General features: G+C 40.0%; 1 protein-coding gene across 2 annotated transcripts in view; it reads left to right on the top strand.

Moving 5' to 3' along the window:
• The first annotated feature begins 711 nt into the window (after positions 1 to 711).
• Positions 712 to 17,312, top strand: part of cul1b (cullin 1b) — an 18,885-nt gene continuing 2,284 nt past the window's right edge. The window contains exons 1-17 of one of the 2 annotated variants that reach the window (XM_016285449.1): positions 712 to 817; positions 4,005 to 4,347; positions 6,802 to 6,979; positions 7,281 to 7,448; positions 8,109 to 8,159; positions 8,257 to 8,347; positions 8,539 to 8,702; positions 8,813 to 8,975; positions 9,083 to 9,213; positions 9,657 to 9,764; positions 9,858 to 9,964; positions 11,062 to 11,110; positions 13,856 to 13,987; positions 14,085 to 14,202; positions 14,302 to 14,378; positions 14,503 to 14,634; positions 14,728 to 14,820. In XM_016285449.1, the coding sequence (XP_016140935.1) occupies positions 4,208 to 4,347; positions 6,802 to 6,979; positions 7,281 to 7,448; positions 8,109 to 8,159; positions 8,257 to 8,347; positions 8,539 to 8,702; positions 8,813 to 8,975; positions 9,083 to 9,213; positions 9,657 to 9,764; positions 9,858 to 9,964; positions 11,062 to 11,110; positions 13,856 to 13,987; positions 14,085 to 14,202; positions 14,302 to 14,378; positions 14,503 to 14,634; positions 14,728 to 14,820 (1,902 nt within the window). In that variant the 5' untranslated portion in view covers positions 712 to 817; positions 4,005 to 4,207. Of the gene's footprint in view, positions 818 to 988; positions 1,089 to 4,004; positions 4,348 to 6,801; positions 6,980 to 7,280; positions 7,449 to 8,108; positions 8,160 to 8,256; positions 8,348 to 8,538; positions 8,703 to 8,812; positions 8,976 to 9,082; positions 9,214 to 9,656; positions 9,765 to 9,857; positions 9,965 to 11,061; positions 11,111 to 13,855; positions 13,988 to 14,084; positions 14,203 to 14,301; positions 14,379 to 14,502; positions 14,635 to 14,727; positions 14,821 to 17,312 lie in introns of those variants that run through there. The other variant, XM_016285448.1, reaches the window with a different exon arrangement.

Below are 17,312 nucleotides of genomic sequence, written 5' to 3'. Positions count from 1 at the left end.
AGATGGTCCTCACTGCAGAACACAAGATCCAGGGGGCGTGGTTGGATCCAGATCCAACTCCTCCCACCTTACACATATCTAAACCTACCCGTCTCCACCCCCTGATCCTTAAACCTACCCGTCTCCACCCCCTGATCCCTAAATCCACCCATCTCCACCCCCTGATCACTAAACCCACCCATCTCCACCCCCTGATCACTAAACCCACCCATCTCCACCCCCTGATCACTAAACCCACCCATCTCCACCCCCTGATCACTAAACCCACCCATCTCCACCCCCTGATCACTAAACCCACCCATCTCCACCCCCTGATCACTAAACCCACCCATCTCCACCCCCTGATCACTAAACCCACCCATCTCCACCCCCTGATCACTAAACCCACCCATCTCCACCCCCTGATCACTAAACCCACCCATCTCCACCCCCTGATCACTAAACCCACCCATCTCCACCCCCTGATCACTAAACCCACCCATCTCCACCCCCTGATCACTAAACCCACCCATCTCCACCCCCTGATCACTAAACCCACCCATCTCCACCCATAAACCTACCAATCTCCACCCCCTAGATGTGTATCCAACCACGCCCCCTGGATCTTGTGTTCTGCAGTGAGGGCTACTGATACAGTTTGACATTATGGACACTAGGGAACTCAAGTTAGTGAACACCGGGTGTCGCTGTATTTCTCTGAGCTGTGGCGTATGACGCTTCACTCGGTCTAATACGGAATTCCCAATCTCCTCCAGTCATATCCACAGACAGCATTGGGCCTCAAACTCCTACAGCTCGACATTAGAAACGGACACAGGTAAGATTGAATATCTTTATATACCTGTCAGCCACCCCGGTTTGGCTGGACATGTAACTAGACGGGGATATTTGGGGGCTACTGATACAGTTTGACATTATGGACACTAGGGAACTCAAGTTAGTGAACACCGGGTGTCGCTGTATTTCTCTGAGCTGTGGCGTATGACGCTTCACTCGGTCTAATACGGAATTCCCAATCTCCTCCAGTCATATCCACAGACAGCATTGGGCCTCAAACTCCTACAGCTCGACATTAGAAACGGACACAGGTAAGATTGAATATCTTTATATACCTGTCAGCCACCCCGGTTTGGCTGGACATGTAACTAGACGGGGATATTTGTCCATTTATCGAGAAAGAAGGCAAACGTTTTTGTGTTATTACAAACGATATAATGAATAGGTGGCCATTTTACATCAATATCTCAAAAGCGTCGCCGTTTTAGAGCAGTAGGTTGATAGCTAGTCTTGTTTGTCTTATTTTTTAGGTTATATTTTAATGTCAGTTGTTTAATTGGCCTTAATAGTTTACCAGGGTAACGTTACCTGAAGCTAGCGAGCTGCTACCTAGCATTGCTAATGTATTGATACTGTTTAGAAAAATACTACATTAAAATAGGCATGAAATTAACAGACGTTGTATATTTAAGATGTTAACATGCTCTTCTTGGTCAAGTCTATGATGGAGACCTAAAGCTGAGGCCGACTGAAGAATGAACAGTCAATTACCCACATTTACATTAATTTTGCTGTCTCAGATGCCTAGCTAGCTAGACAACATTGTTGGGCCAAAATGCTGTCTACTAGGTAGGCAGCTCAGTAATTTTTAGAGACTGGACACCAGAATTGGTTTTATTTTGAATTTTCCTAAACCTCATGTGCCAGTGTATGGTATGTTTCCTTCTGAAATAATAAAGATTTTCCATGAGGATGGTTTATGAATCATGTTAATTTTGGCTTGCTTTGTTGGCTAAGGCGTCCTCAGATGTCAAAAAAGATCAGTAGATCTAGTACATGAATTGTTTTTCAACAGAGACGGTCATGATAGTCATGGGGATTTGAGTTTTTTTTTTCTACTCCACAAAAAAGAATAGCTTTTGTCACACACAAACAATGTTATGTTCAAGCTTATGATGAATAAGCTGACAGGTAAAGAAAAGTATTCAGTGTCTAATGCCCGTCTCAGGCAAGTGGCTTCATTAAGTTGTGTTTTGAATCAGTCGTAATTTAAGCTTGATTCAACCCACAGTTTATGAGCCAAAAGTGAAAATTATGTCTTGGTTTACTCACCCTCATGTCTTTCCATACTTGTATGACTTTTCTAATTTCTTCTGTGGAGCTCAAAAGAAGTGTTTTTTTTTTTTCATAAAATGGAAGCTGATAGTAATCAACTATTTGGTTACCATCATTTTTCAAAATGTCTCCTTTAGTGTTCCACAGAAGAAAGAAATCGATTCTGTGTGATTTTGCTTTTACCTTAAATGACTTAAAGTACTTCTGGGTTGTACTGGGACTGTAAGTGTTGGGATTTTGACAACTTACAGATCACATGTTTGATTTCATGGAAATATCCCACTGATGAATGTGGGTCAGAAAGTCTATTCTTGCTTTGGCTCAACTAATAAGATTAAATGTGACCAGACTCAAGCAGTTTGACATTCACAAACTGTTTTCCCACAATTATCAGGAAAATCACTTGAGTGTCACTGCCTTAAATGTACTGAAATATTATGGGTAATGAATAACTCTTACAGCTATTATTAAGAGCTGTTGCACTTATACAGAGACTAATAGATCAGTTTAGACACATGTATCGTAAAGCTGTTTGTATATGTATGTAGTGGAGCAAGGGAGCATTAAAAGTCATTGTCCTCTTCAACCGCCTGCATCTTTTATATGTGTCACCATAAGCTGGGCTGATCCTGATGGTGTGACGCCACTCCAACTTTTTTATTTCCCCCGCTGTAAAACCTCTCGTTCTCTGGGTCAGTGATTTAGCAGGGCTGGGTCAGTTGTGGGACTTTACTTTTCTTGATTTACAATTTATCAGATCTTTGAGCATTTACATCTAAACATGACTTAATGTCTGTATCCTCACAGCTACATTTTTATCACTCAAAGAGGTTTTTAATGAACTTAGTCTCATACATATAGGTCTATTGGTCAATGGAGTTAGTTCTGCTGGCAATAGAAACTGTCTGTAAACAAGAAGCCTTAGAAAGAACGATGTGGGAAATGCTATTAATAACCCAGCTAAACCCAATCCTGCTGGTCACATGTTTTGATGCACCAGCCTTCGGTCGCTCTTGCTTCTCTGACATGTGGCATCTCGAACGTCACAACATGTAAACAATGACCGGCAAGATTCAGATCCTCTGCACCACAACACACAGCAGTCAGACACGCAGCTAAATATAACACTGACCCAACACTTGTCACTTCACATGAGCTGTGGAATGATGTTTAGTTTCCCATGAGTCTCCTATTAGGGTTGCTTTTTCTCCTGAAGGATAAGGTCGTGGATTTTCAACCAGCTTTGTATTGTTACAGTTTCTCAGCATCAGTATATTAAATGAACAATGCGTATTATGTTTCCATGTTACCTACACCAAGATATCTCCATTTGTTTGTCAGTTAACATAATTTACGTCATCCAACACACTTAACAGCTCCAGGGAAAACAACAGATTGTACTTCCGCGTTTTTATATCCCTGCTCATGGATAATCTGATCGAACCCTATGTATTAAGGGCATCAAAGTTTTTCTTTTTTTGCCACATACTTTTTTCTCTATTTTCTCTAGTCTTGCAGCACCAATTAAAAAAAAAAAGCATTAAGTTTTTACTGCATAGACAGATAACTTTTATTAAAAGCCCATATTGCCAGCGATGATTGGCCTCTTTAAATATGAATACAAGTACTAAAGTTCCTTTTTATCTCTTTTTTTTCTCTTGGTTCTTGCTTTTGTATTTACCTACAGAATAAGCTAGTTCTGCCCTATTTAACACCTGTAAATGCTGCATATAATACTGCATGTCATTCATAACTTCATGCATAACCTGTTTTTATATCCATCATAATGAAAATAATATTCCCTGTTTTATGGTTATTTTCATGTTGCACCCCTTTAAAATGGCAGTGAGTGTGGTTATTTAATTTCAAACCTGATTTGTTTGCTCTCCCAGATACCGTGCTGAAGTGTTTGGACTGTGCTGTAACCCTAGAGCAGCCTGCAGCACTATCTGTGAAGTGTAGCGGTACTCATCCCTGACCTGATCCTGTCTGAAGGCTCTCCAGCATGGTGGACTACATGTGAAGCAGCAGTGTTCTGGAGCAGAACGGGGAGAAGAGAGGATTTATCTGACGCGAGCAGACCGGTGCAGAGACAATGTCATCCAACAGAGGCCAGAACACCCATGGGCTCAAACAGATTGGGCTGGACCAGATCTGGGATGACCTGAGATCAGGAATACAGCAGGTCTATACACGCCAGAGCATGGCTAAGGCACGCTACATGGAACTCTATACGTATCTTACCAGGCACCGCAGGATTAATGGGGGCAGCAGCTGTGGCCCGCACACTGAAATGCTTTGTCTTTTTAGGTGTGGTACCATGTGTGTGAATTTTGCGCTTGTAATGAGAATAAGACCTCAGCTTATGAGGAAAACCCTTTGAATGGTTTGGGTTGCTGTAGTATACATTGCATTGCTTGTTTCATTGATGGGCAATCGGTTTAAGGGTATGCAAGGTTGTATTTGAAAGGCAATGTTTTATATTGCTATGAATGAGTGATAATTATGTGCTATTCAAAGTACAACTCAACTTTTTCTCACTCATTGTGTAAGTTCTGAAGCTGGGATTTATAAGTTTATCTCAGGCCTGAAAGTTTGCTCGACAAAATTTCACGGTCGAAATCCTGTCATTTCAGGATGAAGCTGTGTGGTTGGGAGTATTGTGTAAAAGGGTGAAAATTTCTTTGTGCAGATTTTTTTTTTTATTTGATCGCATTAATTCATCTCATTGACCAACAGAAAACTGCATGATTTGAAAGTAATTTCTGTGCTTCATAAATCACTACACTATTGAAAATAGACAATGCATCTTTTTTGCATTATGTGGAGTGATTATTATTTGTTCTTTAATATTACAGAACATTAAATCATTGAGTGTAATATGCTATTTTAAATGAGCTTCATAGCCAATTTTTTTTTTTATTGACTGCATATTATAGCTTTGGCTGGCCTGTTCATTATAAAAAAAAATTGAACAAACAAATCAGTTAAAATTAGGTCTCAATTAACTAAAAATTTTAATCAAATTAATTGCATAGTATTGCAATTAATTAAATAAACAGGTCAACTGATTTCAGACTGATTCAGCATAAGTGCCCAGGATAATATATGTGTCACATAAATATGATGCAGAAAAAGTGGATTATTATTATTTATGCAAAATTACTTTGCAATGTTCCGTATTTAGGTTTAATTTATTTTCATCTGTTTTATCTATTTACTAAGATAAAAAAAATTAACATTGAATTTCTTAAAGCTACTGTGAAATATGTGAATGTCTTTAAACAATATTAGACAAACCAATCATTGGTCTGGCTCTATTAATTTATCCAGAGAATATCAGAAATGTGTACTTGCCGAGAAACCCCCCCAAATCATAAGACATTGTTATTGTATCATTAAAATGAAATAAAATGGAGCTTTAGAAGTCAGTGCAGTTTTAACTTTTTTTAATATCAACATGAAATAATCTATTTGTTGAGTAAATTGTGAATTGCAAAACAGTGTAAAATGAAAGTGCATGGTGTTATACATTTTAATTGACCCTTTTATAATCCCAGGCATCTCGCAGCCCACGTGTTCCACTTTATAGCTCTTCAAAGCAGTTTGTGTCTGGGAAATTAAAACTTTGACAAGGACCTCTGTCCACATTCAAATTTGCAGTTTTGCATTTCACCCACTATAGTGCCACATCAAACACAGGTGCGTAATTACTCTTGAGTTTCATCTGCCACCCACAGCTGTCATTCTCTGCATCTCCAGTTATGCGTTTTCTTTGTCTGTGTGTGGCCCTGTGTGTACCCAAAGAACTTTCTGCTGTTGTTGCAGGTTTCTTTAGCACTGATCAGAAACTGAGCCTCAGCATGTAGTTTGTAGTGTCAGAGTGGAGCTCACGGTTAGTGGTAAAGGTGTCATACTTGACTCTCAGAAAAACTAATACACTAAAAAACAGAAATAGTTCTAGTTATCACAGTTTACGTGGTCATGACCTTTCAGCTACTGCACTGAGACACAACAGCTTGCAATAAATATACACCCATGTAGAGGACATAATGTAATATTGTGAACTTATTTCCGTCTTGAGATACGTAAGAGCTTCTCTAGACGGCTTCTTGCATGTCAGAGTAGATCAGTCTATTAAAACAAGTTTTCTCAAGGTACTGCTTCATTCTTGTTTAATATTGAGGAGCTGACCTTTGGCTTTGAAGTTGGGCAATCTTGGAAATAGTACAAGTTTCTTTAAAGATTTGTTCTGTTTCCCCATTTATTTTTTCTTGTAGGGTTTAAGGTGTGTTAGAACTTAAGTGTCCACAAACTGTTATGGAATAAGTTTTGTCTTCACTGTTGTAAAATAGATTTGAATTTTGTCTAAATTACATTAATGCTAAAGCAAAGAAATGTGCTCAGTCCAGTTCATGCTTTTCATATTAGATTCTGACGTGTTCAAGAACACTCATAGGAGTAAATCCTCCTACGTGTCTATCTGATGCTATTAATCCACAGTATGTTTATTCATTTTTGTACTCTGATACAGCTACAAAGACAAAGCTACTTGACATCTGAAACAGAAAGCAACATCATTATTGAATGGCATCCCGTCAGTGTAAAAATGTGCTAATATGTCTGTTTTGTGAGCTGCCTGTCATCTTTTACTTCTATACGATCTCAAGACTTTAACCTACTGTTCAGACATGTGTATAACTACTGTACCAGCGTGCACCAGTCCAACCAGGCCAGGGGTGCTGGCATCCCCCCCTCCAAACCCTCCAAGAAAACGGCCACACCTGGCGGGGCGCAGTTTGTCGGACTAGAACTTTACAAAAGACTGAAAGAGTTTCTCAGGAGCTATCTGACAAACCTTCTCAAGGTAATAACCTACGGTGTGTTTATTGTTCAGGGTGCCATGATGCATTGGTGATCATATTGTTCAGGTGATTTTTAATTAGTATTTAAAGCAGACACTGTTTGTTTGCACTGGCCATAACAGAAAAGGAGAAATTATATTAAATATTAAATAAATTATTAGCTATTGATATGGTTAAGCACTTGAATATCGCAAATTTTAGTGAGGTGGTTTGATTTTTTTATTTTCCGCTAGAATGGATAACCGTGTGAGTTGTTGTCACTTCTCCACATGTTTCTCTCCTCCATCTGTCTGTGTCTGGCAGGATGGAGAGGACCTGATGGATGAGAGCGTTCTGAAGTTCTACACGCAGCAGTGGGAGGACTATCGCTTCTCCAGTAAAGTGTTAAATGGGATCTGTGCTTACCTCAACAGACACTGGGTGCGCCGAGAGTGTGATGAGGGACGGAAAGGAATTTATGAAATCTACTCGGTACGAGAAACAGTACATGCCCCTGCCTGACTCAGATTCCTGTTTTACCACGCATTGTGTTCATAAAACCTGGATCAATGGCTATAGTTTATTGTAGTTTAGCTATATTTATTGCTCGTAATAGCCAGTGCACACCTGAGACCACACATCAGCTGTATCTGGTGTGTGAATTAACACTAGCCCAGGGTCTTTTTGAGGGAGTTGATGACAACTGTCTCTTGACCAATGGGCTAGGTGCATTGGCACTAAATCATTAGATGAGCATTACTAAATCATTATTAAAGCATTAGTTTAGTTTATCTTGTGCATGTGTTGCTAACCTAAATGAGTTTACCGTGCTGTATTCTGTTGATGAAACTATAATTAAATAATTTACTTAATTGTTTAATAATGATGATGATAATACATAATTATAATTTGTTGTTGTTGTTAGTTTTATAGATGTTTTATTATTATTATTGTTGTTGTAATTAGAATTGTTTTATAGTAATGGTAATAATAATTATTCATCATCATAAAAACAAATCTTATTACTTCATAAATAGTCTTTTATCATATTGTAGTTCTAAAAAATGTAGTTTTATTAAAGCCTCTTTGCCTTGTGTCTCATCACATAAAAACAATAATATAATCATTTCTAATAATGTTTCTCCTTCACAGCTTGCTTTGGTCACTTGGAGAGAGTGCTTATTTAGACCTCTAAACAAGCAGGCAAGTTATTTATTGGCAATTTATAACTTTCCATTTGTATGATAGGTTTCTTACATTTTCATCAGACATTAAATACCTTGTCTTTTCTTTTGTATAGGTGACAAATGCTGTGTTAAAACTCATTGAGAAGGAGAGAAATGGTGAGACTATTAACACCAGACTCATCAGTGGAGTGGTGCAGTCCTACGGTGAGTGTGGTAGCCTTACATTTACATCTCTTCTACGCTGGCCTGTCAAAAACTTGCATAATTCATTATATTGTTAACTCCGTCTGAGCCAGCTGTTGTCCCTTAAGGATATTTTTAAATCTTGGTAAAATAAACACAGTGCTGTCTGGACCTTTGAAGCATCATGTTGTGATTTGGTTTGTCTTTTCCAGTTGAATTGGGCTTGAATGAGGATGATGCGTTTGTGAAGGGGCCGACATTATCAGTTTACAAGGAGTACTTTGAGATGCAGTTTTTGGCTGACACAGAGCGCTTCTATACACGGGAAAGCACAGAGTTCCTCCAGCAAAACCCTGTTACTGAATACATGAAAAAGGTAAACTAGAGTTCAGATTCAAGTCTGACATTATAATATAAATTGCAGTGCATTTTATGTGAAATTTGGTTTTATTAAATTAAGTGCACATTTCTTATTATGTGTTGCAGGCAGAGGCACGGTTGCTGGAGGAGCAGCGGAGGGTGCAGGTGTATCTCCACGAGAGCACACAAGACGAGCTGGCTCGCAAGTGTGAGCAGGTCCTCATCGAGAAACACCTGGAGATCTTCCACACAGAGTTCCAGAACCTTCTAGACGCTGATAAGAATGAAGGTCAGTCCGTGCTGCATTGTCACCTTCATTCGGGCAATATCTTAAGATTTCGAACACATAACAACATGCTCAGTTTGACAGTTAATACACGTTCTGTATAATTACAGATCTCGGTCGGATGTACAACCTTGCTTCCCGGATCACGGACGGACTGGGTGAGCTCAAGAAACTCTTGGAGTCCCACATTCATAATCAAGGGCTGGCTGCTGTTGAGAAGTGTGGCGATTCAGCGCTCAATGTGAGTTCTAGCGTTACAACATAAAGCCACAGGGGCTGTGTTTACACAATATTTTCGGGCTGTAGAGAGGAATTCAAAATTTTATTGATTTACCTTGTCTAAAAATGAGCCAAACCAGTTGTAAACACAGCTAAACCTAAATTCCCTGATCTTGGGCCCTCACTTCATTGTATAACAGGTCTATTCTTTCCATGACAATTCTCTTTCATCTGACTATACACGTAATTGTGTTTCAAAGACATGACTCACCTTGGCTTTATGTCATTCAGTATCCAATAGAAATTCAAGTACCCCTTTGTCAAAGCCAAACCAGAAATATTTAACTCTATTAATACTGGATATCTTTTTTTCATCTTTGTGCATGTTTTCCTGTATCTGTTCGATTCAGTTCCTGTAACATCTTAATTTGATCACAGTTTGAACTGCCACTGCTTGTTTTCCAGGATCCCAAAATGTATGTGCAAACAATCTTGGATGTTCACAAGAAATACAATGCTCTCGTCATGTCTGCGTTCAATAATGATGCTGGGTTTGTGGCAGCACTCGATAAGGTTTGTGATCTATATTAAAGCTCAGTTTTGTTGGTTTTGAGCTATAGTGTTTATTTATAGCGCTGGTGTAACTTTCACTCTGCTGCTCTCCAGGCCTGTGGAAGATTCATTAATAATAATGCGGTAACGAGGATGGCACAGTCCTCCAGCAAATCTCCTGAGCTTCTGGCCAGATACTGCGACTCCCTACTGAAGAAGAGGTGAATTGTCTTATTCATATTCCCATCCTTGATCTGTTTACATGTGAATCTGACAATGAAATCTAGTGAAAGTCTGGTACATTATTACAAACACATCAGTTTATGTTTTAGGATTTATCGAATAATAAAAAGAAGCTGCTTTAGAATTTAAAGGGCACCTATTATGCCCCTTTTTACAAGATGTAATATTGGTCTTGGGTGTCCCCAGAATGAGTCTGTGAAGATGCAGCTCAAAATACCCCACAGATCATGTATTATAACATGTGGAAAATGTGATTTTTGGGGCGTGTCTAAAAAAAGAGATATTTTGGTGTGTATCACTTTAAATGGAAATGAGCAGCATATTCCCGCCCTGTCTTCGGAAGAGGGCATGGCATATACATTTCTGCTTTGCATACCTACAGCAGTAAACAGCCGGTAGAAGCAACAGAGTGAGAGAACCGGTGTTCAGCCGTACATGTACGAACCGGAGTCAGACACCGATGAAGGAGAGACTCTGGCAGAAGAAACACCTAAAGAATGAACCAGGACGTCTTGGAATGGTTTTTTGATACATTTATGTACTTGTAGAGTTTTCACAGCTCATTTGCAATGACAGATGAGCAACACACATACACACAAATACTTTGATATCGTTCGCTATGCGCTTTAACGAAACGACGTGTACACAAACGGAAACTATGGTAATGCAGGACTGTCAGTCAGCGGCCGTGTGCTGGGCCACTACTCCGAGAATCGGATTCTAATGAGACTGATTTGGTTTAATGGGGATTAAGAAATAAGGTGTGGGTGGATTTTTATCATTTTAGGGTGGTTGTGTTCACACACTGCCAACACACATTTATGTCCAAACACCATGTAAAAGTGGATTTTGCATAATGGGTGCCCTTTAAAAAAACTCAAGAATGAAAACTGCATTAGCAAGAGACTATATGTAAAATTCCACCAAAAATAATCCATTGCATGAGCTCAAAAGATAAAATTAGACATTATAAATGTCTAGGAAAGCTTGTGTTTGCTTTTAGGGTTTGGCAAGTGTTTAGTATTTAGGAATCTTCATAACACAGATGATTTAATGGAGTGTGTTTCTCATTTAGTTCAAAGAATCCAGAGGAGGCTGAGCTAGAAGATACTCTCAACCAAGTGGTGAGTTTCGCTGTACTCCACTGAGATTAAAGATCAGATTTTAAAAGTTCCTTAATGTGTTATGGATCTCTTACCTGAATTCACAACACTCTTAACAGTTAATGTTTGCTCCATTTATTAATGTGTTGTTGTTAAATGCTGCCTTATCAAGTCAGTTTTTTTTATCCCCAGATTCTGTTATTCCCCCAAATTCTGTTTTCCGTGTGTGTATATATACAGTGGGGGAAAAAAGTATTTAGTCAGCCACCAATTGTGCAAGTTCTCCCACTTAAAAAGATGAGAGAGGCCTGTATTTTTCATCATAGGTATACCTCAACTATGAGAGACAAAATGAGAAAAAAAAATCCAGAAAATCACATTGTAGGATTTTTAAGGAATTGATTTGCAAATTATGGTGGAAAATAAGTATTTGGTCAATAACAAAATTTCATCTCAATACTTTGTGTAACCCTTTGTTGGCAATGACAGAGGTCAAACGTTTTCTGTAAGTCTTCACACACTGTTGCTGGTATTTTGGCCCATTCCTCCATGCAGATCTCCTCTAGAGCAGTAATGTTTTGGGGCTGTCGCTGGGCAACACGGATTTTCAACTCCCTCCAAAGATTTTCTATGGGGTTGAGATCTGGAGACTGGCTAGGCCACTCCAGGACCTTGAAATGCTTCCTACGAAGCCACTCCTTCATTGCCCGGGCGGTGTGTTTGGGATCATTGTCATGCTCAAAGACCCAGCCACGTTTCATCTTCAATGCCCTTGCTGATGGAAGGAGGTTTTCACTCAAAATCTCACAAGTTGCTTGAAGTCTAGTGTTAAGTTTCATCTGCTGGTGTTGGTCCATTGTGTTTTTTGAAAACCAACATCACTGCACCTGTTTACCAAGACATTTTGGAGCACTTCATGCTTCCTTCTGCTGACCAGTTTTTTGAAGATGCTGATTTCATTTTTCCAGCAGGATTTGGCACCTGCCCACACTGCCAAAAGCACCAACAGTTGGTTAAATGACCATGGTGTTGGTGTGCTTGACTGGCCAGCAAACTCACCAGACCTGAACCCCGTAGAGAATCTATGGGGTATTGTCAAGAGGAAAATGAGAAACAAGAGACCAAAAAATGCAGATGAGCTGAAGGCCACTGTCAAAGAAACCTGGGCTTCCATACCACCTCAGCAGTGCCACAAACTGATCACCTCCATGCCACGCCGAATTGAGGCAGTAATTAAAGCAAAAGGAACCCCCACCAAGTATTGAGTACATGTACAGTAAATGAACATACTTTCCAGAAGGTCAACAATTCACTAAAAATGTTTTTTTTTATTGGTCTTATGAAGTATTCTAATTTGTTGAGATAGTGAATTTGTGGGTTTTTGTTAAATGTGAGCCAAAATCATCACAATTAAAAGAACCAAAGACTTAAACTACTTCAGTCTGTGTGCACTGAATTGATTTAATACACGAGTTTCATAATTTGAGTTGAATTACTGAAATGAACTTTTCCACGACATTCTAATTTATTGAGATGCACCTGTATGTCTGTATATCAAGAACTTTGATTTTCTGTGCTCTATTTGATGACACTTTTATCAAATTAAATGCTTGTGAAGTGATTCAGAGCAGCTCTGGAGATTAAGTTCATGTGTAGTGTCTTCATATGAAGTGAAAAGATACAGACCACAAATAACAGTCTTTTTATTATTCAATAATCACCGACACTAGTCCTAATTTCTTTCATTTTGATTTAGTAATTGAGAACTTAAATTCTGTTAAGACCAATTCACACCGCATCTGCAGACACTGACAATGGCAACAGACAAATTGGTTGTGTTTTGCCAGTTCAGTGTGTTACCCCCTGTTAGTGTTTAGTCGATTCTTGTTTTCACTAATTGGCATTTGTCAAATCTTGGAATGCCTGAGAAGTGACGTACTGTAATCTGGTGACTGTCAGCGTTGGTCTGCGTCTGTCGGTGAGGTGTGAATTGGCCTTCATATAGTCGGTTTAATTTTTTTACTGAATTCTGTGATTCCGTTTTTGTTTTCTCCGCATCACAGAAATTGTAGGGCCCTAGTTAATCTATGACTAATACTAGAGTTATGCTTGGTGTACTTACTGTGTATTGCATTATAATAAAGCCGTAGTTCCAAGGTATGCAACATTAGTATTGGTTCAGCGTGCTGTGCACCATCCAGTTGTCATCTTGGAAATTAATATATGTTAACACTTTAATTTAAAGTGTCCTTGTTACACTTTACATGTACTTACTATTGTAATAACAATAAACTATGCATAATTACATGCAAATAACTTTAAACCTAACCCTAAGTACATGTAGTTAATTAATATTACTCCGTATTTAAATGTATAATTACACTGTAATAAGGACACCTTAAAGTGTAACCGAATATAGTTTTGACATTTTCATTCTTATATCATTTTATTTTGATTTTATTTTATTTATATCATATTCTTATATCATACATAATTTTGTTTAATCCAAATTCTTGCTAACATCATTCATTTTTGTCAGTCTGATCAAATAATGAGTCAAGAAAGAGATTGTGGTTGATTTATTGCTTTCATTTTCTTTTTGTTTTGAACGGCACATGCCGTATTCTATCCAGGTGTTCTGTGCATACAGAAAATCTGCAGTCTGTGCGCATTATGCATATCGTACACACAAATTACTGAAAGTCAGTCAGTTCATGTCGTATTGTGTGACTGATATTAAGATTCTCCAACATCCTTCATTGTCAGATGGTGGTTTTCAAGTATATTGAGGATAAAGACGTGTTCCAGAAGTTCTATGCCAAGATGCTGGCCAAAAGACTGGTGCACCAGAACAGTGCCAGCGACGACGCCGAGGCCAGCATGATCTCCAAACTGAAGGTGTGTGCACTTGTTTAGTGAAGATGGCTCACTTTACTGCTCCTCTTTTATTTCTAATAGATGCTTAACACCGTTTTTTTTTTCTGTCCACCCTCAGCAAGCATGTGGTTTCGAGTACACCTCCAAACTACAGCGCATGTTCCAGGATATCGGTGTCAGCAAAGACTTGAATGAGCAATTCAAAAAGCACCTTTCCAACTCTGAGCCTTTGGACTGTAAGTGCTCCACACTCCTCCTGTTTGTTCGTGTTTTTATAATGTGGCATGCATGCGGTCATTACCGATGAATAAAATCCAGCTCCATCTGTCTCGCAGTGGATTTCAGTATCCAGGTTCTGAGCTCTGGCTCGTGGCCATTCCAACAGTCTTGCACGTTCGCTTTACCATCTGAGGTGAGATGCTCAGATGCTTAACCCTGTAATTCTCCAAGCCCTTCACACCCTTCCACAAGCTGAGAATAATGTGTGATTACACTTCCATTTGATGATAGTTTTTCAACACCTTGGTTTTTCACAGTTGGAGCGGAGTTACCAAAGATTTACAGCTTTTTATGGAAGTAGACACAGCGGGCGGAAGTTGACATGGCTTTACCACCTATCCAAAGGGGAGCTGGTCACCAACTGCTTCAAGAACAGATACACTCTGCAGGTTTGTCTTCTTCATGGCTGCATCATGTCAGTGGTAATTGATAGCATGTAAGGCTCTAGGACATGTTTGTTTGTTTGTGTCGTGTCCCCGCAGGCCTCCACCTTCCAGATGGCCATCCTGCTCCAGTTCAACACAGAGAACAGCTACACCGTCCAGCAACTGGCCGACAGCACACAGATCAAAATAGTGAGTGCAGTGCCATTGCTTTATATCCCCATCTCATTTACATAAATCAATCAGTGAACTTTGATCTCCATCTCATATAAAATTCATACTCTGAACAAAAAGAAACAGTAACAGAAACAGCAATTACATCTATGTGAAGTCCCACTAGTTAAAGTCCCCATGAAATCAAAATTAAAGTTTTTTTGGGTGTTAGTATCAATATGTTAGTCTTAAAGGGGTCATATGATGTTGCTAAAAATAACATTATTTTGTGTATTTGGTGTAATGTGTTTATGCAGTTTAAGGTTCAAAAAACACATTATTTTCCACATACTGTACATTATTGTTTCTCCTCTATGCCCCGCCTTTCTGAAACGTGTCTTGTTTCATGTCTGCATTTGTGATCGGAGAAATGACAAACAACAAGCCCTACTCTACACTGCCCAAAGAACTCGCTTTAAATATAAAAAAATATAAAAACTCTTTAAATATAAAAAACGTACTTACAGTCTGAGAGTCAGAACAGCCGTAGTCTACAGCACTTCATGAGGATGGGGGTAAGTGGAATTGGACGGTAGTCATTGAAGCAGGATGGAGACGACTTCTTCGGGACTGGAATGATGGTGGTAGCTTTGAAGCATGTGGGGACAACAGCCTGACTTAGCGAGATGTTGAAAATGTCTGTGAAGACATCGGTGAGTTCCACTGCACAGTCTCTCAGTACACGCCCAGGAATGTTGTCAGGACCCGGAGCTTTGCGTGCGTTGATCCTGCTGAGGGATCTCCTCACGCTGTCCGGGGACAGCGTCATCACCTGGTCGCCGGGAGGAGGTGGAGTCTTCTGTGCAGTGGTGCTGTTTTGTGCCTCAAAGCGAGCGAAGACGACGTTCAGCTCGTTCAGCAGGGAGATGGTGCTGTCACAGGTGCGTGGTGGGGGCTTGTAGTTCGTAATGGTCTGTATCCCCTGCCACAGGCTCCGAGTGTCTCTGCTGTCGCTGAAATGATGGGCTATCCTCCTGGAGTACTGTCTCTTAGCCTCTCTGATGCCGCGGGAAAGGTTGGCCCTATCTGTCTTCAAGCCTACCTCATCTCCAGCTCTGAAGGCAGCATTCCGCGTCTTCAGGAGTCCGTAGACCTCCCCTGTTAGCCACGGCTTCTGGTTGGCCCGGACAGTGATGGTCTTTGAGACTGTTACATCATCAATACACTTGGTGATGTAGGCAGTGACAGTCTCTGAGTACTCCTGGAGGGCTGTGGTGTTATTGTATGTGGCAGCCTGCTTAAACATATTCCAGTCAGTGGTGTTAAAACAGTCTTGAAGAGCCTCTGACGACCCTTCCGGCCACACTTGTATTTGTTTGAGAACTGGTTTGGTGACTTTAACGAGTGGTCTGTATGCAGGCATTAGCATGACAGTGATGTGGTCTGAGGCACCGAGGTGGGGGAGGGGAAGGACCTTGTAGGCTCCTCTCTGTGTGGTGTAAACAAAGTCCAGAGTATTGTTTCACCGTGTTGGAAAGTCTATGTGTTGGTGTATTTTTGGGAACACACTCTTTAAGTCTGCGGGCAAAGTTACTGGGTTAATCTTTTTCACGTTTCCTTGGTTGGTAGATGCACCAGGGACCTGATTATAGCACTTAAAACCTGGAAAAGTCAGATTTTCATGATACGTCACCTTTAAGGTTACCTATAAGGCAGTGTGCTCCAAAACAGTGACAAAATTCGCATTTAGAAGATATAAGCATTCAAAGCTTGCAGTTCGTCACTTCCGCCAAAACGGCTCAACGATTTTTTTTTTTGACGTCACATCGTACTTCAGCTACTCATCAAACTTTCTGTCCAATCAAACGCTCTCTAGAATCCGAAGCGCCCACCCCCTACACTATAAAATAGATGGTGAAGCGCGGCTGAAATCGGTCACTTGTCCACAGAATTACAATTGTCTGTACAGTGAATGGCACGTAGTGCACTATATAGGGGACAGGGAACGATTCAAACTGTGTAAATATGCTCTCAATTGAGGAAAAAAAGAAGTCTGGTTTCACGCTGTCACACTACCACCGCACCGCACACACACTCTGCTCCGGTCCAGAGACACGATAGCACGGAGCGGATCATATGCGTGAGTCGGCGCAGACCACAAAATGTATCGGAGCTATTTTAATTCTACACAGAATGCTATATTTTATAGCAATATGGATGAGATTGTGGCTGGCATACCTTGTCAAATGCGCTTTACGGAGCTCAACGGCTCTAGCCCAAGCTGTGATATAAACGAACGCTATTGGCTATTTTAAAAAGGGGCGGGCCTGCTTCATATTTCTAAGCATTTCAGGGCTTGAAGTATTTATATGAGAAGTATTCATGATTTAACCCTTTATGCTCTGCTGGAAATCCTTTAGCTAATTTGATGTTCCCGATCAAAAATGACCAGTTTTAAAAATTGCTTGTCAATCTCTCATTATGCTATGACCATATCCATATTACCATATCTTACTTTCAGTCTTTTTGTC

This window comes from Sinocyclocheilus grahami, unplaced genomic scaffold (assembly GCF_001515645.1).
Source record: "Sinocyclocheilus grahami isolate Dianchi unplaced genomic scaffold, SAMN03320097.WGS_v1.1 scaffold197.1, whole genome shotgun sequence".
In the NCBI taxonomy this organism is placed as follows: domain Eukaryota; kingdom Metazoa; phylum Chordata; class Actinopteri; order Cypriniformes; family Cyprinidae; genus Sinocyclocheilus; species Sinocyclocheilus grahami.
Note: the sequence above shows the minus strand (reverse complement) of the source record. Positions and strands in the feature narration are given on the sequence as shown.